Genomic DNA, 19,739 nt, shown 5'->3' with positions numbered 1-19,739 from the left:
AGTGTGTGCGTATGTATGTATGACCCCCCATAGTGTGTGCGTATGTATGTATGACCCCCCATAGTGTGTGCGTATGTATGTATGACCCCCCATAGTGTGTGCGTATGTATGTATGACCCCCCATAGTGTGTGCGTATGTATGTATGACCCCCCATAGTGTGTGCGTATGTATGTATGACCCCCCATAGTGTGTGCGTATGTATGTATGACCCCCCATAGTGTGTGCGTATGTATGTATGACCCCCCATAGTGTGTGCGTATGTATGTATGACCCCCCATAGTGTGTGCGTATGTATGTATGACCCCCCATAGTGTGTGCGTATGTATGTATGACCCCCCATAGTGTGTGCGTATGTATGTATGACCCCCCATAGTGTGTGCGTATGTATGTATGACCCCCCATAGTGTGTGCGTATGTATGTATGACCCCCCATAGTGTGTGCGTATGTATGTATGACCCCCCATAGTGTGTGCGTATGTATGTATGACCCCCCATAGTGTGTGCGTATGTATGTATGACCCCCCATAGTGTGTGCGTATGTATGTATGACCCCCCATAGTGTGTGCGTATGTATGTATGACCCCCCATAGTGTGTGCGTATGTATGTATGACCCCCCATAGTGTGTGCGTATGTATGTATGACCCCCCATAGTGTGTGCGTATGTATGTATGACCCCCCATAGTGTGTGCGTATGTATGTATGACCCCCCATAGTGTGTGCGTATGTATGTATGACCCCCCATAGTGTGTGCGTATGTATGTATGACCCCCCATAGTGTGTGCGTATGTATGTATGACCCCCCATAGTGTGTGCGTATGTATGTATGACCCCCCATAGTGTGTGCGTATGTATGTATGACCCCCCATAGTGTGTGCGTATGTATGTATGACCCCCCATAGTGTGTGCGTATGTATGTATGACCCCCCATAGTGTGTGCGTATGTATGTATGACCCCCCATAGTGTGTGCGTATGTATGTATGACCCCCCATAGTGTGTGCGTATGTATGTATGACCCCCCATAGTGTGTGCGTATGTATGTATGACCCCCCATAGTGTGTGCGTATGTATGTATGACCCCCCATAGTGTGTGCGTATGTATGTATGACCCCCCATAGTGTGTGCGTATGTATGTATGACCCCCCATAGTGTGTGCGTATGTATGTATGACCCCCCATAGTGTGTGCGTATGTATGTATGACCCCCCATAGTGTGTGCGTATGTATGTATGACCCCCCATAGTGTGTGCGTATGTATGTATGACCCCCCATAGTGTGTGCGTATGTATGTATGACCCCCCATAGTGTGTGCGTATGTATGTATGACCCCCCATAGTGTGTGCGTATGTATGTATGACCCCCATAGTGTGTGCGTATGTATGTATGACCCCCATAGTGTGTGCGTATGTATGTATGACCCCCATAGTGCGTGCGTATGTATGTATGACCCCCATAGTGCGTGCGTATGTATGTATGACCCCCATAGTGCGTGCGTATGTATGTATGACCCCCATAGTGCGTGCGTATGTATGTATGACCCCCATAGTGCGTGCGTATGTATGTATGACCCCCATAGTGCGTGCGTATGTATGTATGACCCCCATAGTGCGTGCGTATGTATGTATGACCCCCATAGTGCGTGCGTATGTATGTATGACCCCCATAGTGCGTGCGTATGTATGTATGACCCCCATAGTGCGTGCGTATGTATGTATGACCCCCATAGTGCGTATGTATGTGTGTATGACCCCCATAGTGTGTGCGCGTATGTATGTATGACCCCATAGCGTGTGTGTATCTAGGACCTCATAGTGTCTGACCTCAGTGAGTGTATATGTATGACCTCATAGCAAATGTGTATGACCTCACTGTGTATGATTGACCCCATAATGCGTATAACCTCATAGTGTGTATGTCTGACCTCAGTGTATATGAATGACCCCACAGCTAACAATGTTTGTCTGCAATGTACACAGTAGGTTCCCATTTCCCTGGTCACTGTCATTAGTTAGCGCCATTAGCTGTGTAGCCTTACGTGTGCCCCATGTGCCTGTCCCTCCTAGAGGCGGTGTCCTAGGCGGGGGCTGCACGCAGATAAGGGTGACTTCTGCTTTCTGCATGTGATGCCTGATTAGTAAAGTTGCCCATAGACCTGTGGGGGGCGCTATCATCTATTGTGTAACCCAGGTTTTTATAAAGCCTCATCCAGATGCCTGACAACCACGGTCCAGGTACAGTGCGGCCATGTCTGTCTGACATTACCAGCCTCATTCAATGACGCTCTCAAGGTCAAGTCAGGCGATGGACGTACAGCACAGCCTGTGCATAATCCCTGTTTCTAAGGCCTCTTTATTGAATGTTCTCAGTGAGAAGAACAAACTAAGGCCTCTCTCACACATCAGTTTTTTGCCATCAATCACAATCTGTCTTTTAATAACGGATTCAGCACTGGATCCGTTTTTTTTTTCTCATTGACTTGTATTAGCGACGGATGCCCTCACGTTTCATCCGTTTCAATAAATGTTTGTCCGGCGGACAGAGCTGACATCCACATGAACGTTTTTTTTTTTTTTTTTCTCTGCGTCAAAAAAAATGGACAGCGGCGGATCCATTGGCGTCCATCATTTGTTATAGAAGCCTATGGGCGCATGGTCCGTTGCAATCCATCAAATGTCGGTATCCGGCGACGGATCTGTTTTTGTCAACCGACCATGCTCAGATTGGGTGTAAATGAAGTGTCTGGTCATAACCTTTCACATAAAAAAAGTGGTACAACGGATCCGTTTTTTTACAGGATCTGTCGCACTAGTTTTACCTCACCTGCGACTGATCCGTTAAATCAGTCACAAAACGGATGTGACTAATGGCAAAAAACTGATGTGTGAAAGAGGCCTGATGTATGTATGAATGAATGATTGGGCACATCTTTTGGTTTGTGTACTTTTTTTTTTTTTTTTCTTTTTTTCTTTTTCAAAGTGTTCTGTTCTCTTGAAGAGAAAAAAACAAAAAGTTGCAATTTTCCCTCTGACCGCACGGCCTAGTTCACACTCATAAGCAGTCACTCATTTTTGTGGTTTTCTAGCTCCAGTTGTTACACAGGCCTTTACATCTTCATTATTAAATGTCATGTGGTCTACGCACCAACCCATTGCCTATCCGCTCATACTCCTCTTTAAGGAGCTGGTTCCTAAAAGATCCCTGCGTAAATGGAAATGATGTAGGTGGCCTCTGCTGTCTGTAGCCGAACATTTCCCTATGAGCACCGTACCTGGCAAACTGGAGTGCTCTCTTATTACATGAGTGACCATTCATTTGACTGGCCTCCATGTAAGAGCAGAGTCACACTGACGTATGACTCACACGAGTGCAATGCGAGAAAATCTACCATTGCACTCGGCCCCATTTAAGACAATGGTGTGTGATGCCCTGGACTAGCCAGGTAGTCACAAACACAATATCTCACACACCCCCTCCCCTGGTTAGGCAACAATAGTCAAACAAAATCCTTGTTGCCGTCCTCCAAGCTTGATGTCCACACCAGGTGGGGCGGAGCCAGGCGGTTGGCCCTGCCTACTGAGGAGTTCACAGGCCTGGAGGCGGGAAAGTTGAGAGTTTTGGAGAAGGAGTGGAGTTGGAAGTTGAGAGCGACAGGAGAGAAACTGTTTGTGTCTGGGTTGGAGCCCAGGCACGTACAGCAAGGTCGGCAGACGGTGGTGGCCGTCTGTAGGAGTTGGTGCAGGTCAGCGGAACCGTAGGACCGGGGACAGGCGGTGACCCGCCGGTACCGAGCCGGGGAGCAGATCTGTACCAAGCACAAAGGCAGGGCCATCAGACCCCGACCAGGTTAGGAGCCGCCGAAAAGGTCAAATCCGATAGTGACCGGGACCCCAGGGGTTCACTCACACCCAAACCCGACAGAAGGAAACAGTCCACACAGTGAGGATAAAAAGCCACCACCATAGGCTAGAGATCCAAGGGCCAGCGCCTGCGGGCAAAACGGGCTCCTTAGGTACATACACGCCGGAGAGCGGACTACCAGTGGGAAACCATCGGAGTCAATACATTCACAGCGGTGCATAGAAAAACAGCCACCATCAACCTGTCCGGGGAGAGCAAAGACACTGCAGCCGGCTGCGGGACCCGTCCATCCAGCCGTTTGGTTTACCAGAGACTCTGTGAATCTGTGCCTGAGTGAGTACAACAGTGCCATCCGGCACCGCGCCGCGCTGCCTCCACAACCCTGCACTGTGGCCTCCCTGCCTCCCCGTCCACCACCGGGCCCCGGGATCACCGACCCCTACCCACGGAGGGGTTAACACCTAGCTGCTCCCCGCCATCGCTCCCGGGAGACCCGTCACCAGCAGCGGTGGTGCCCACCATCATCACGACCCGTGGGTGGCGTCACGAACTATCTCCCCAAAAACCACCCAACACCCCTTTTCATTCTGGGGCGAGGAGCGCTGCTTGAGTCCCCGGGTCCGGCCCACCGCTCGAGCAGCAGCAGCCCCGGACCCGAGCGTACCGAGCGCGGCCCCTCCGCCCACGAAAGGTGCTGCTCACATCTTCGAGTTTTTACTCAGCCCTAAACGGACTGAGGAACGTGCTGTAATTGGCTGTGAGAGCTGTGCCACTCGCACACATACAAGTCTATGGGTGCGAGAGAAACATCGGACTGCACTCTGATGACATCCAAGTGCAGTGCAATGCTGACAATAGAGGATATGGGGGAATTAACCCCTCCCTCTCCTCCGCAGCTGTAATCCCAGGAACGGATCACAGTCGCATGACACAGCTCGCAGCAGAGTCTGAGCCGAGGGGCATTAGCATATCGCATCCTATGCTCTCACATCAGAAGTGATATGCAAGTGTGACACTACCCCAAGAGTGTGTTCACACTGGGCTTTCTTATTTTCTACTAAGTTTTCAGAGCAGAAATTCTACAATCAAAATTTTTGGGTTTTAGTTTCTGCCCCTCTATTTCAGCAAAGAGGCTCAGTGTTTACATAGCATAACACACATTTTCACTGCAGGAAAAATACCTTACTGGCCACAGATTTTTCCACCACTCGTAAAGGTGTCTGAATACTTCAGTTGTGTCCCCAAGTAATCATGCCATTATCATGAACCCAATAGGGGATTTTGGAAATGCTGTTTTCTTTTAGTTGTGTGGTGTGTTTTTTTTTTTTTTTTTTTTTTTTTCTTCTGAGCGCTTTGCCACTTGCATTTTTTTTATTTTTGACCGTAAGCTTTTTTTTTTTTTACTCTAAATAAGAAACCGCTAGCACTTAGTTTGTTTGTTTTTTTAGTTTTTTTTTATTTGATTCCTGAGCGCTTTTACATTTTTTACCTACCAGGTTTTTTGCTTTTTCTTTAACTCCAGGTAACAATTTAAAAAACCGCTGGCGCCTTTTCAAGCAAAAACACTGGCAAAACTGTCCAAAAATATCCTGGTGTCTTTTGCACCTTCCCATTGACCTGCATTGTAAGTATGGAGTGACTTCAGGGTCCACGCCCACTTTAAGTTTTGGGAAACCTGATGCTGTTTAAATACTCTCGAAACCCTGAACATTTGAACATGGAAATAAATGTTCTTCTTTTGACCATTTTCTATGCGCGTTTGAGGAGGTTTTCGGAGCAGATCTGCTTCAGATCCGCCTGAATAAATGAGTGAACATAACCTTAGGCTCACTTCGACCTTGGTTACAATACTGAGCCAAACTTAGTAGTTTCCTCACTCAAAAATCTAGAAGACACCTGTTATTCATCCTAGTAAGTGTTTTGTGTCCAGGGTAAGAAGACACAGCACAAAGGTTTCTCAGAAATAACAAGATGTCCTTCATTCAGGCTTAGGACAATCAGAGGACGGGCGTCTCGGCGGCCTTCTGGTGTTTTCACTCTTCTTCCCATTCCTTTTCTTGATTCCCAGTTAGGAATTTGGATTTTTTCCGAGTTAATTTTTAGTTATTGACTTATTATTTTTTTTTCTTGTATCTATTCAGGGGGTCTGCTGTTGCAAAAATAATAGGAAACAATGTGAAACAAATGCAGAAATTTGCCCCCACCGTCAATATGTGGGTGTTTGAAGAGATTATTAATGGAAGGAAGCTCACAGAGATCATCAATACGGATCATGAGAATGTGAAGTATCTGCCTGGTCATAAGCTACCGGAGAACGTGGTGAGAATTTTTCTTTTTAATTTTATTTATCCTGTTGCTCCCTGTGTTCATTATTATTAAATCGTATCGAAATCTACATCTCCAGGATGTGTAAGGGGCATTTGGGGTTATGATTTAGCAGGTAGGTATAGCAGGTATACTGTGCCTGTAGTGTGAGCCCAGTATACGCCCAGTGCTAGGAATGTCTTCAGATATTGTTCTGCATACCAGATGTATGAGGTTAGTGTTGCAGGTGTGGTCTTGACTGGCACGTTCACTTTCTGTTCACAATGACATTTTACAGCTGTAAACATGGACCTAACCTTATTTTATGCTGCAGGATATAATGCATTTACCTTATTTTCTTTTTCGCTCCTAATTGGGAGACCCAGACAATTGGGTGTTTAGCTACTGCCTCCGGAGGCCGCACAAAGTACTACACTTAAAAGTGTAAGGCCCCTCCCCTTCTGGCTATACACCCCCCCGTGGGAGCACGGGTCCCTCAGTTTTTGCTTTGTGCGAAGGAGGTCAGACACGCACGCATAGCTCCACTGTTTAGTCAGCAGCAGCTGCTGACTATGTCGGATGGAAGAAAAGAGGGCCCATACAGGGCCCCCAGCATGCTCCCTTCTCACCCCACTTTCTGTCGGTGGTGCTTGTTAAGGTTGAGGTACCCATTGCGGGTACGGAGGCTGGAGCCCACATGCTGATTCCTTCCCCATCCCCATTAGGGCTCTGGGCGAAGTGGGATTTTACCGGTCTCCAGGCACTGAGACCGTGCTCCATCCGCAGCCCCTGGAGAAGCCGCTGGATATGGAGCTGAGTATCGTCAGGGACATGGCCCTGCTCCGTCAAGGTACTCTGTGTCCCCGTGCATACGCGCGCTCACCGCAGCATTGCTGGGTGTGTTAGTGCGCCGGGGACAACAGCGCTGCTGCGCTTGTGCCATTTCCTCACTTCAGCTTAGCTGAGTGGGTAGACTCAGGGAGAACGGTCGCGCCGGCCGCTGGGACTGCGACGCGGCTGGGACTTGTGGTGCGCCGGGGACTTCCGCGCTGACCGTGCATATATCACGGCCGCGCTTATTACTACAGTCCCCGGCTTTTGCGGCCTAGTTCGTTCGTTCCCGCCTCCGCACCTGCCAGTCAGGAGGAGGGCGGGACGCTGTACAGAGCATCAGCGCTGAGGGCTGGAGTCTTTTTTACATACTCCAGCCCTCACACCAGGCACAGTAGGACGCAGTTTCCCGCACTTTGTCTGTGGCACGCCCACGGTCCGCCCCTCTTCACAGAACGCCGGCAGCCATTCCTGCCTGCACGCTGAGCTGCAGAGGGGAGACGGGGAGACCCAGACACGGGATTCTACGGCCTCATACCCGCTGTTCAGCGGGCGGTAAGCAGCCTCAAGGGCTCACCCCCACTTGTGCCGTTTGTATACTGAGTATTTTGTGTTTGCAAATACTTTGTACTGTACGGTCGCTGGTGATTCTCGGCTATATACCCTCCTAGATTACAAGGAGGCAACAGCATGTCGTCCGCAAAACGCAAGGGTGCCAAGGCACAGACATTATATGCTGCCTGTACCGCATGTGGGGCTGCTCTACCGGCAGGTTCCACTGACCCCCCCCATTGTGTGCAGTGCTCGGCCCCTGTGCAACTTGCACAGCCGGGGCCTCTGCTGGACGTGACCCAGGGTGTACCACCTGTGAATGCTGTCCAGGTGACAGGAACGGAGTTTGCAGCTTTTGCTGACAGATTGTCTATGACCATGTCAAAGATTCTTGAAACATTGCAGTCTAGACCAGTAACTCAGACCATGGACACTGTGGCATCATTGCTCCCTGGTCCCCCTCAGCTGGAACACTTCCAAGCTCCGGGGGTGTCACATGCACCCCAGGGTGACAATTCTGACTCGGACGACAGTCCCAGACAACCTAAGCGGGCTCGTTATGAGGGGCCCTCAACTTCGTCTCACTGGTCAGGATCCCAGCGGGACGAATCTATGGGTGATGAGGCGGATGTAACTGATCAAGATTCTGATCCTGGGACCGCTCTCAATCTGGATACACCGGATGGTGACGCCATAGTGAATGATCTTATAGCGTCCATCAATAGGATGTTAGATATTTCTCCGCCAGCTCCTCCTGCGGAGGAGGCAGCTTCACAGCAGGAGAAATTCCATTTCAGATATCCCAAGCGTAAATTAAGCACTTTTCTGGACCACTCTGACTTTAGAGATGCAATCCAGAAACACCACGCTTATCCTGAGAAGCGGTTTTCTAAACGGCTTAAAGATACACGCTATCCTTTTCCCCCTGACGTGGTCAAGGGTTGGACCCAGTGTCCCAAGGTGGACCCTCCAATCTCCAGGCTTGCAGCTAGATCTTTAGTTGCAGTAGAAGATGGAGCGGCACTTAAAGATGCCACTGACAGGCAGATGGAGCTCTGGCTGAAATCCATCTATGAAGCTATTGGAGCGTCGTTGGCGCCAGCTTTCGCAGCCGTATGGGCACTCCAAGCTATTTCAGCTGGGCTTATACAAGTCGACTCGGTCACACGTACATCTGCCCCGCAGGTGGCACCATTGACCTCTCAAATGTCTGCATTCGCGTCTTACGCGATTAATGCTGTCCTGGACTCTACGAGCCGTACGGCGGTGGCGTCAGCCAACTCCGTGGTTTTGCGCAGAGCCCTGTGGTTGAGAGAATGGAATGCAGATTCTGCTTCCAAGAAGTGCTTAACCAGTTTGCCTTTTTCTCGTGACCGATTGTTTGGGGAGCGTTTGGATGAAATCATTAAACACTCCAAGGGTAAGGACTCATCCTTACCTCAACACAGACAAAACAAGCCCCAACAAAGGAGGGGTCAGTCTGGTTTTCGGTCCTTTCGAGGCTCAGGCAGGTCCCAATTCTCCTTGTCCAAAAGGACTCAAAAGGATCAGAGAGGCTCAGATTCTTGGCGGACTCAGTCACGCCCAAAAAAGACAGCAGGAAGAACCGTTACCAAGACGGCTTCCTCATGACTTTCAGCCTCCTCTCTCCGCATCCTCGGTCGGTGGCAGGCTCTCCCGCTTTGGCGACATTTGGCTGTCACAGGTCAAAGACCGTGGGGTGAGGGACATTCTGTCTCACGGGTACAGGATAGAGTTCAGCTCTCGTCCTCCAACTCGTTTCTTCAGAACTTCCCCACCGCCCGACCGAGCCGATGCTCTGCTGCAGGCGGTGGCCGCTCTAAAGGCGGAAGGAGTGGTGACTTCCGTTCCTCTTCAGGAACAAGGTCACGGTTTTTACTCCAATCTGTTTGTGGTGCCAAAGAAGGACGGGTCCTTTCGGCCCGTCCTGGATCTAAAGTTGCTCAACAAACACGTAAAAACCAGGAGGTTCCGGATGGAATCTCTACGCTCCGTCATAGCCGCAATGTCTCAAGGAGATTTCTTAGCATCAATAGACATCAAAGATGCTTATCTTCACGTGCCGATTGCGCCAGAGCATCAGCGTTTTCTACGCTTCGTTATAGAAAGCGAACACCTGCAGTTCGTAGCGTTACCTTTCGGGCTGGCAACAGCCCCTCGGGTCTTCACCAAGGTCATGGCAGCAGTAGTAGCTGTCCTGCACTCGCAGGGTCACTCCGTGATCCCGTATTTGGACGATCTACTTATAAAGGCACCCTCTCAAGAGGCATGCCAACACAGTCTGAACGTGGCACTGAAGACTCTCCAGAGTTTCGGGTGGATTATCAACTTTTCAAAGTCAAATCTAACCCCGACCCAATCACTAACATATCTTGGCATGGAGTTTCATACTCTCTCAGCGATAGTGAAGCTTCCACTGGACAAGCAGTGCTCTCTGCAGACAGGGGTGCAATCTCTCCTGCAGAACCAGTCCCACTCCTTGAGACGCCTCATGCATTTCCTAGGGAAGATGGTGGCAGCAATGGAAGCAGTCCCTTTCGCGCAGTTTCATCTGCGCCCTCTACAATGGGACATTCTCCGCCAATGGGACGGGAAGTCGACGTCCCTCGACAGGGATGTCTCCCTCTCTCAGGCAGCCAAGGACTCTCTCCGATGGTGACTTCTTCCCACCTCATTGTCAAAAGGAAAGTCGTTCCTACCCCCATCCTGGGCGGTGGTCACGACAGATGCGAGCCTATCAGGGTGGGGAGCAGTGTTTCTTCACCACAGGGCTCAGGGTACGTGGACTCAGAGAGAGTCCACCCTTCAGATCAATGTTCTGGAAATCAGAGCAGTCTATCTTGCTCTGCGAGCCTTCCAACAGTGGCTGGAGGGCAAGCAGATCCGGATTCAGTCGGACAATTCCACAGCGGTGGCGTACATCAACCACCAAGGGGGAACACGCAGTCGACAAGCCTTTCAAGAAGTCCGGCGGATTCTGACGTGGGTGGAAACCACAGAATCCACCATATCCGCAGTTCACATCCCAGGCGTAGAAAACTGGGAAGCAGACTTTCTCAGTCGCCAGGGCATGGACGCAGGGGAATGGTCCCTTCACCCGGACGTGTTTCAGGAGATCTGTCGCCGCTGGGGGATGCCGGACGTCGACCTGATGGCGTCACGGCACAACAACAAGGTCCCGGTTTTCATGGCACGGTCTCACGATCACCGAGCTCTGGCGGCAGACGCCTTAGTTCAGGATTGGTCGCAGTTCCGACTACCTTATGTGTTCCCACCTCTGGCATTGTTGCCCAGAGTGCTCCGCAAAATCAGGTCCGATTGCCGTTGCGCCATTCTCGTCGCTCCAGACTGGCCAAGGAGGTCGTGGTACCCGGATCTGTGGCATCTCACGGTAGGACAACCGTGGGCGCTACCAGGCCGTCCAGACTTGCTGTCTCAAGGGCCGTTTTTCCATCTGAATTCTGCGGCCCTGAACCTGACTGTGTGGCCATTGAGTCCTGGATCCTAGGGACCTCAGGTTTATCTCATGATGTTGTTGCCACCATGAGACAGGCTAGGAAACCATCCTCCGCCAAGATCTACCACAGAACGTGGAAGATATTCTTATCTTGGTGCTCTGCTCAGGGAGTTTCTCCCTGGCCATTTGCATTGCCTATTTTTCTTTCCTTCCTGCAGTCTGGGTTGGAAAAAGGTTTGTCGCTTAGCTCCCTTAAAGGACAAGTCTCTGCGCTATCCGTATTCTTTCAGAAGCGCCTGGCGCGACTTCCTAAGGTACGCACGTTCCTGCAAGGGGTTTGTCATATCGTTCCCCCTTACAAGCGGCCATTGGAACCCTGGGATCTGAACAAGGTTCTAATTGCTCTCCAGAAGCCACCTTTCGAGCCTATGAAGGAGATTTCCTTTTCTCGGCTTTCACAGAAAGTGGCTTTTCTGGTGGCGGTCACGTCTCTTCGGAGAGTGTCAGAGCTGGCGGCGTTATCTTGCAAATCTCCCTTCCTGGTGTTTCACCAAGACAAGGTAGTACTGCGTCCAATTCCAGAGTTTCTTCCCAAGGTGGTATCTTCCTTTCATCTCAATCAGGATATCACTTTACCATCTTTGTGTCCGCATCCAGTTCACCAATTTGAAAAGGGTTTGCATCTGTTGGACCTGGTGAGAGCACTCAGGATCTACATTTCCCGCACGGCGCCTCTGCGCCGTTCGGATGCACTCTTTATCCTGGTCGCTGGTCAGCATAAAGGGTCGCAAGCTTCCAAATCCACCCTTGCGCGGTGGATCAAGGAACCAATTCTTCACGCCTACCGTTCTGCTGGGCTTCCGACTCCTTCTGGACTGAAGGCCCATTCTACCAGAGCCGTGGGTGCGTCCTGGGCATTACGGCATCAGGCTACGGCTCAGCAGGTGTGCCAGGCGGCTACCTGGTCGAGTCTGCACACTTTTACCAAGCATTATCAGGTGCATACCTACGCTTCGGCGGATGCCAGCCTAGGTAGACAAGTCCTGCAGGCGGCGGTGGCCCACCTGTAAGAAAGGGCTGCCTGACAGCCCGATCACGAGGTATTCTTTTACCCACCCAGGGACTGCTTTTGGACGTCCCAATTGTCTGGGTCTCCCAATTAGGAGCGAAAAAGAAGAAGGGAATTTTGTTTACTTACCGTAAATTCCTTTTCTTCTAGCTCCAATTGGGAGACCCAGCACCCGCCCTGTTTTTTCTTAGGGTATTTGTTTTTCGGGTGCACATGTTGTTCATGTTGATAAGTTACGTTCTCCGATATTGTTTATCGGATTGAATTTGTTTTTGAAACAGTTATTGGCTTTCCTCCTTCTTGCTTTTGCACTAAAACTGAGGGACCCGTGCTCCCACGGGGGGGTGTATAGCCAGAAGGGGAGGGGCCTTACACTTTTAAGTGTAGTACTTTGTGCGGCCTCCGGAGGCAGTAGCTATACACCCAATTGTCTGGGTCTCCCAATTGGAGCTAGAAGAAAAGGAATTTACGGTAAGTAAACAAAATTCCCTTCTTTCATTTTATATGACGCACCGGATTATAAGAAGCACCCCAAATTTGGAGAAAAAAAAAGGTAGAAAAAAAAATATGGGGTCAGTTTTATCAGGTAGAGGGGGCAGCAGCGGAGCAGGGGTCACAGGAGGCAGAGGCAGTACTGGAGTAATGCAATGCTGCCAGTGGTACAGAGAGGGGCCGAGGCTCTCACTGCGGGCTCTGCTCTGCGCGGGGCTGGCGACGTGGCTCTGGCGATGCGGCTCTGCTCTGTGCAGGAGGCGGTGAGTCACCGGCCATTCTGAAGATGTCGGCGGCGAGGGCTTCAAATAAGGGCGGCTGGAGTCTGCACGTGCGCAGATGAGAGCTGCATCTGCGCATGCGTTGACTCTACGCGCCATTATTTGGAGTCCTGACCACTGACCTCTTCAGAATAACCATCTGCACAGAGCAGAGCCACACCGCCCTATGCACAGAACAGCACCACACAGACCAGCGTGGCAGCGCACCGCATAGTATTACCCCTGCCTCCTTTGACCCCTCTTCACCACCTCCGGGTAAATTTACATTCCGATTTTAAGACTCTTCCCTCATTTTCCTCCCAAATTTCTGGGAGGAAAAGTGCATGTTATAATCCAAAAAATATGGTATGTCTAAAAGGGCAAAGGTTAGCTGTATATTGCTGATGTCTAAACATCATTATTTGTAAGTCAAAATAAGCAGAGGCCTAGAAATACTGGTATAAACTCTGTACTAACACAAGTACTGCAGAGCCTTCAGGCGGTGTTTTGTGCTGGGGGTGATGGGACAATGCTGTAATGCCCAGCACAGTGCTTAGCAGATAGTGTGAAGGTATACAGAAAGTCCATCTGGATGTCTCCATTGTATTGGCAGATTTTCTGTAAAAGTTTCCAAAACATATCTGTTGCAGAAATTTTAGTAAAGAAAGAGAGAGCCTCTCCGAAACACGTTGAAATATAATCTCCCAAAAAAGATTCCTGGAATGCTCCTTACTGCAGCAGTGCGCAGCATTTGACGCTTTCTTATGCGATTTATCAAAGACAAGACTTAAGATAGTAACAAAATGAACATGTACCTTGTGAATAGTAATAATATATATCTAAACATAGGGTACTTAGTAACAGTTTTTGATTGTTTTTTTAAAAAAAAAAAAAAAAAAAAAAAAAAAAAAAAAAAACAAAAACCTCTGTAAAAGCCATTCCTCCACGACAAGGTGCACCCCAGTCTGGACGGTCCCTAACTATAGTCTTAAAACCTTACCTTGTGTCAAACGACCTTAGTGTAGATGGGGTAGAGAAGGTCTGAGGTCCAACCAGTTCAGAAACCTGCCCATGGTTAGCTATGTAATTGAAATGAAGGGCTGAAGGCGAGGCAGGGCGGGGGGCACGTCCCTGTTTGTGCAGAGTACAAAGAATCCCAGCAAAACCCAAATTTCTTTTGGTTTACAGAAATGTTTAGCAAAGTGTAGATGGGATTTGGCAGGCTCTCACCTACTTAGCTGGGAATATATTGTGATGTTGATATTTTTGCACATAAATCATGTGAAAATATGAAATATCTTCTTGACATCCACCCATAGCATGTAGCTTAGGAGATATTCTCCAGCCATGTGTGTAACTGTTGTGTGATTGTTTTATGCTCACATTCTATAGGTTGCCATTCCAAGCCTGATTGATGCCGTGAAAGGTGCCGACCTCCTCGTGTTTGTCATTCCTCACCAGTTCATACACAAAATCTGCCAGGAAATCTCTGGAAAAGTCAACTCCACAGCTCTTGGTATAACGCTCATCAAGGTATCACATTTCCTTAGGCTGCTAAAGAAAGAATAAGTCTTTATTTGCCAGAGTTCTAGCGTAGCGCTATGAAACGGTCCAAACGTTTAGCATAACTTAAAGTAACGCAAAAACGTTGCGACTTTTGGCGGCTAGCTCCATCGTAGCATAACCAAGTGCAACCAACTAATTCACGATAATTGACACAGCTTAAGTTAATCAACCAGCAGGAGTTTCATATATAAAGTAAAGCCGGTGTTATACTGGCACTAGGATGCTGAATGTAAGCATAGCTTTTGTTCAGAGATTTGGATGTTTTTATTTCAGAAATATGTGCATGTAAAGTTCCAACAATGCACTGATATTTGATTGACAGGTGCAACAGGAGTGGGAATATATGGGTCAGGTCTTGCTATCTATTCCTGCCCCTGTCTGTCTACCTTCACTGGAATTAAAGTCTATGACGGCAGGGGCAATGACGCATCTAAATTTTTTTTTTTTTTTTATTATACTTCTGTAGTGCTACTTCTAATTAAGTTCCCCGCACTTAGTCTTATACTATACTCTCCCTCGTCCTCTTTTTATCACCGCCGTTCTGGTCGGTCTCCGGCAGTTTGTAACCTACGACATCGCCCCAGTTTTTCATGGAGTGACCTGGTGGTCACTCTTCAATGTAAGTCTATGACAGCTCATTCTTTTTATCCTATATGAAGGGCAACCAATAGTATATAACTAGCTTTAGGAAATAATTTCAATCCTTTAATAAGGGAGGCTCGGAAAATTTCAGACATTTATTCAATTGGAGGTTCACACAAAAATCAGCTCTGTGGAAATGATAAACATTCAAAGCAGACTTGCCAAAGAAATAAATGATATTGGCTAATTCATGAAAGCCCAACAGCCAGAGGCAAGGTGTACCTATCGTGAATTGGCCAATTTGTGTGCTAAATACTTCATTTTTTAACAGTTTCTATAGCAGTAATGCAATTCAAATTTAATATGTATAATATGTATGTATGTATTCTAGCATTTCTGAGTGCAGTTGCATTTTTTTAGACTAGTTGTCTCGGCTTGCACCTGTTAACACTTTTCGTCTTCTTCTTGGAAGTGCTGGTCAAACTTTTGATATTTGTAATTTACTATATTTATGGTTACAGTGGACCAAGTTTGGTAACTGTATTGGAGGTTAATTCTTTGACCATGGAAGTATATAATTTATTTCTCTGGGAAGTCTGCTTTGAATGTTTAACATTTCCACTGAGTTTAATTGGTACATGTACTTGCACTTTATAATTCAGCATTTAGTATCTGCATTGAAACTCAGTAGATATGTACATTAACTACAGTCATATGAAAAAGTTTGGGCACCCCTATTAATGTTAACCTTTTTTCTTTATAACAATTTGGGTTTTTGCAACAGCTATTTCAGTTTCATATATCTAATAACTGATGGACTGAGTAATATTTCTGGATTGAAATGAGGTTTATTGTACTAACAGAAAATGTGCAATCCGCATTTAAACAAAATTTGACCGGTGCAAACGTATGGGCACCCTTATCAATTTCTTGATTTGAACACTCCTAACTACTTTTTACTGACTTACTAAAGCACTAAATTGGTTTTGTAACCTCATTGAGCTTTGAACTTCATAGGCAGGTGTATCCAATCATGAGAAAAGGTATTTAGGTGGCCACTTGCAAGTTGTTCTCCTATTTGAATCTCCTATGAAGAGTGGCATCATGGGCCCCGCAAAACAACTCTCAAATGATCTGAAAACAAAGATTATTCAACATAGTTGTTCAGGGGAAGGATACAAAAAGTTGTCTCAGAGATTTAAACTGTCAGTTTCCACTGTGAAGAACATAGTAAGGAAATGGAAGAACACAGGTACAGGCAGGCCAAGAAAAATATCAGAAAGGCAGAGAGGGTAACATTAATAGGGGTGCCCAAACTTTTTCATATGACTGTATTATCCTGTTTTGGCTTGAACTATAACCTGGCTCTGTTACTGTATATACATAATCATGCTGCCATATACAATGAGTACAGTATTTTTCTTGCAATATTCTTTCTGTTTCAGATATTTTTTTTTATGTGAACTTCCAATTTAACTGGTCTTGTTCTGGCTCTCATAGAGTTGTATTGAGAGCTTGGACATAGTTCTCAAAATTATGCATCTGATTGCAAGACTGGCCAGTTTTACCTGTTCCTCTTATTTTTCTTACAGCTTTTCCTTTTATAGTAGGAAATACAGGCGTCTAGAATACAGAAACTGCCAAAAGCAATAGATCCTCCAGCGTCACATGATTTCACAACTGCTCTACTTTTTTCCAGGGTATAGATGAAGGCCCTGAGGGTCTGAAGTTGATATCTGACATAATTCGTGAGAAAATGGACATTGATATCAGTGTGCTGATGGGAGCCAACATTGCAAATGAAGTGGCAGCAGAGAAGTTTTGTGAGACCACAATAGGTAATATACATGGAAACTGGTCTGATTTGTAGAAGGTAGATTTGATTCTGTCTATAACTAATTCATTTATCAAATGGTGGTATAACACAATGGAGGTTGCATGATTCAGGAGATTTATGATGTCTTCATTGCATTTGGGATTAATTCCTACTTCCATTTCTCATTGGCTGGGCAAACAGTTTTGATGTCCTTTTAAAGCACCACTCCATATATTTTCTTTATATTTCACTGCTGGAATGGTGCTTCAGATGTAAACCCGCAGCCCCCTGTTTTATGAAGTCTTCAGTGATTTGTAACCTGTCGGCAGCTCCAGTGATTTTATGAAGCGTGCTGAAGGTCACAAATCAGTACAAGTCTATGATAGCATCGCTCTGGCTCTCATAGAGTTAATGGGGCTTTACACGGTAGCGATATCGCTAGCAATTTCTAGCGATAGCAAGCGTGTAAGTACCCGCCCCCGTCGCGCATGCGATTGTTTGTGATCGCTGCCGTAGCGAACATTATCGCTACGCAGCGTCACACATACTTAACTGGTCGGCGGCGTCGCTGTGACTGCTGAACAATCCATCCTTCAAGGGGGAGGGACGTTCGGCATCACAGCGACGTCACCGCAACGTCACTAAGTGGCCGGCCAATGAAAGCGGAGGGGCGGAGCTGAGCGTGATGTAAACATCCCGCCCACCTCTTCCTTCTGCATAGAGGCCGGCGGCAGGTAAGGAGACGGTCCTTGCTCATGCGGTGTCACACATAGCGATGTGTGCTGCCGCATGAGCGATGAACCACAACGCTAAACAACACTTACCGATTTTTGAGTTTGGGACGATCTCTCCATGGTGAACGATTTTCACCATTTTTGAGGTCGCCTAAGGTCGCTGGTAAGTATTACACGCTGCGATATTGTTAATGACGCCGGATGTGCGTCACTAACAATGTGACCCCGACGATAAAACATTAACGATATCGTAGCGTGTAAAGCCCCCTTAACATTGAGTGCTAGTGACGTAACTTCTGACTTCTGGCTAATCTGAAGCTGAGGCACAATATGGTGCCATGGGGCTGGAGCAGTGTTAAAAAAGAATGAAGGCAGTGGCAGGTGAGTATAATACCTAGAGCAGGGACTTACATTTAAAGTGCCACTCCAGCGCTGGAAAATAAAAAACTGAATTAGTGCTTTAACACTAGAAGTCCCAGGAATTTCGAGCTCCATAGGGTTCCAATGGTAGAAATGTTAAATGACCCCTGTCTGGGACTTCTAGGGTTAACCCCTTTAATGCTCCATGACGTGCTATGTACGTCATACACTGCCTTTTGATGCGGGCTTGTATACAGTCTGCTTCATTCCCTGCATATGTCGGCTGATTTAATCAGCCGACTTGTGCCTCTCTAACAGCCGTGGGTGGAGCGGACCTCAGCCTGCAACTGTTAACCTAATAAATGCGGCTGTCCAACTCTGACAACGACCTTTAATGCGGGACATCGATGAGTTGTCAAGACAGCCAGGGGTCAGCTGATGAGCTGTATTTGTCATGTCAGTACTCCTATGTAAGCCAATAGAGACAATGCTGTATATACAAGCATTGTCGTAAAAACTTTCAAGAAATGACTGTAAAAAAAAAACAAAAAAAACCCACAAAAAATGCAACAGTTTCCTGAACCATCATCTGCTTGAAAAGCTCGGCAGGTTCGCCTGGGGTTCAATTTTTTTTTTTTTTTGCCTGCTTATACCCCAAAAGCATTTCCTAAAGTGGTTTACTCTTCAAAAACTGTTATTGTTTGAACACCTCAGAAAAAACAACTCTTAGCAGTTAGCTTTTCTGTCCCATCTGACATATAGTTGTGTCTATTCATGATTTACCCTTTGTTACATTTGAATCCCATAGAGTGAGCTGTACTTCTTAAGTCTTTCGCATCTTTCAGCTGCCGTACATTACCGCAAAAAGTGTACGTCAGTTGTAGACTACATTTCTGGGGTAATTTCCACCGCTCTTGTGGCGTAAATTATAGAGTCACATCCTTTCTTGACTAAGCAATTATATTCCCTATGCTTTTCAAAAAGATGACAGAGCTGGACAACTAATGGTCATCTGAAAATTGTGACCTTTCAAGCAGTTTTACAACAGAAGGCAGTCGGAAACTGGCTGATTGATCAGGACGAAAGTGCTGAGCATTTTCACTATGCTGCATCTGACAAAGTAAAGCTGAACGCAGAAAATGCATAAAACAATCCCAACCCTTCCTCTTAATCTCCTTTCTTCCATTTGTTCCTATTTTGTCTCGTATTACAAATGATAAATATTGAAATATATCTTCTGTGTATCTTGGCTTTATCCTCCTCTAAGCCTCAGCCCTATAGTTCTCTGCAGGATTGCTATCAAACTGTCAGTCTCCCAGATCCAGATACAGCGTACAACTATATTGTTTACTGTTATCATTTATTTCTAGGTTTAGATTTCTACATCTGATAATATTTTGTAAAATAAAAGTAGTAAATTTAATTTGACAGTCCCGCTTCTATTCCTAAACTGCCAAGTCCCGCTGGTCCCTGTATTTCCTGCTTGTGGTTGGGCACAATTGACCGCTGGAGCCTCTGTTTGGCCTCAGGTTAGCCAAGGGGGAGCAGAGACTATTTGGGAAATGGAAGAGTCGGAATGGTAGAGGTGGGGGATCAGTATTGCTGTTTTTCATTTACAACATTACACAACCCATTTTTAATACAGTTGAGCAAAAACAATTGCAGGACCTTGGCCCAGAGACCACATCAGTCTCCTACGGCTGGTGGGCCCACAGCCTTCAATCCTCCTGCTACCTGCCATCCTCCCCTTTTGTCTTTTCTGATTAGTAGGCGCGGGGCACGTATGTTGGCATACCTTCTCTTGCTAATTAAAACTAGAACTACTGGACTCGTGACAC

General features: G+C 47.2%; 1 protein-coding gene across 1 annotated transcript in view; it reads left to right on the top strand.

Annotated features, from left to right (window-relative positions):
* The window catches only part of GPD1L (glycerol-3-phosphate dehydrogenase 1 like), a 55,022-nt gene that overhangs the window by 949 nt on the left and 34,334 nt on the right, over positions 1-19,739 (top strand). The window contains exons 2-4 of the mRNA XM_075316646.1: positions 5,999-6,176; positions 14,236-14,376; positions 16,691-16,829. Of these exons, the coding sequence (XP_075172761.1) occupies positions 5,999-6,176; positions 14,236-14,376; positions 16,691-16,829 (458 nt within the window). The remainder of the gene's footprint in view (positions 1-5,998; positions 6,177-14,235; positions 14,377-16,690; positions 16,830-19,739) is intronic.

Source organism: Anomaloglossus baeobatrachus, chromosome 6 (assembly GCF_048569485.1).
Source record: "Anomaloglossus baeobatrachus isolate aAnoBae1 chromosome 6, aAnoBae1.hap1, whole genome shotgun sequence".
NCBI classification, from domain to species: domain Eukaryota; kingdom Metazoa; phylum Chordata; class Amphibia; order Anura; family Aromobatidae; genus Anomaloglossus; species Anomaloglossus baeobatrachus.
The sequence above is the reverse complement of the archived record's forward strand: the minus strand, read 5'-3'. Positions and strand labels throughout refer to the sequence as shown.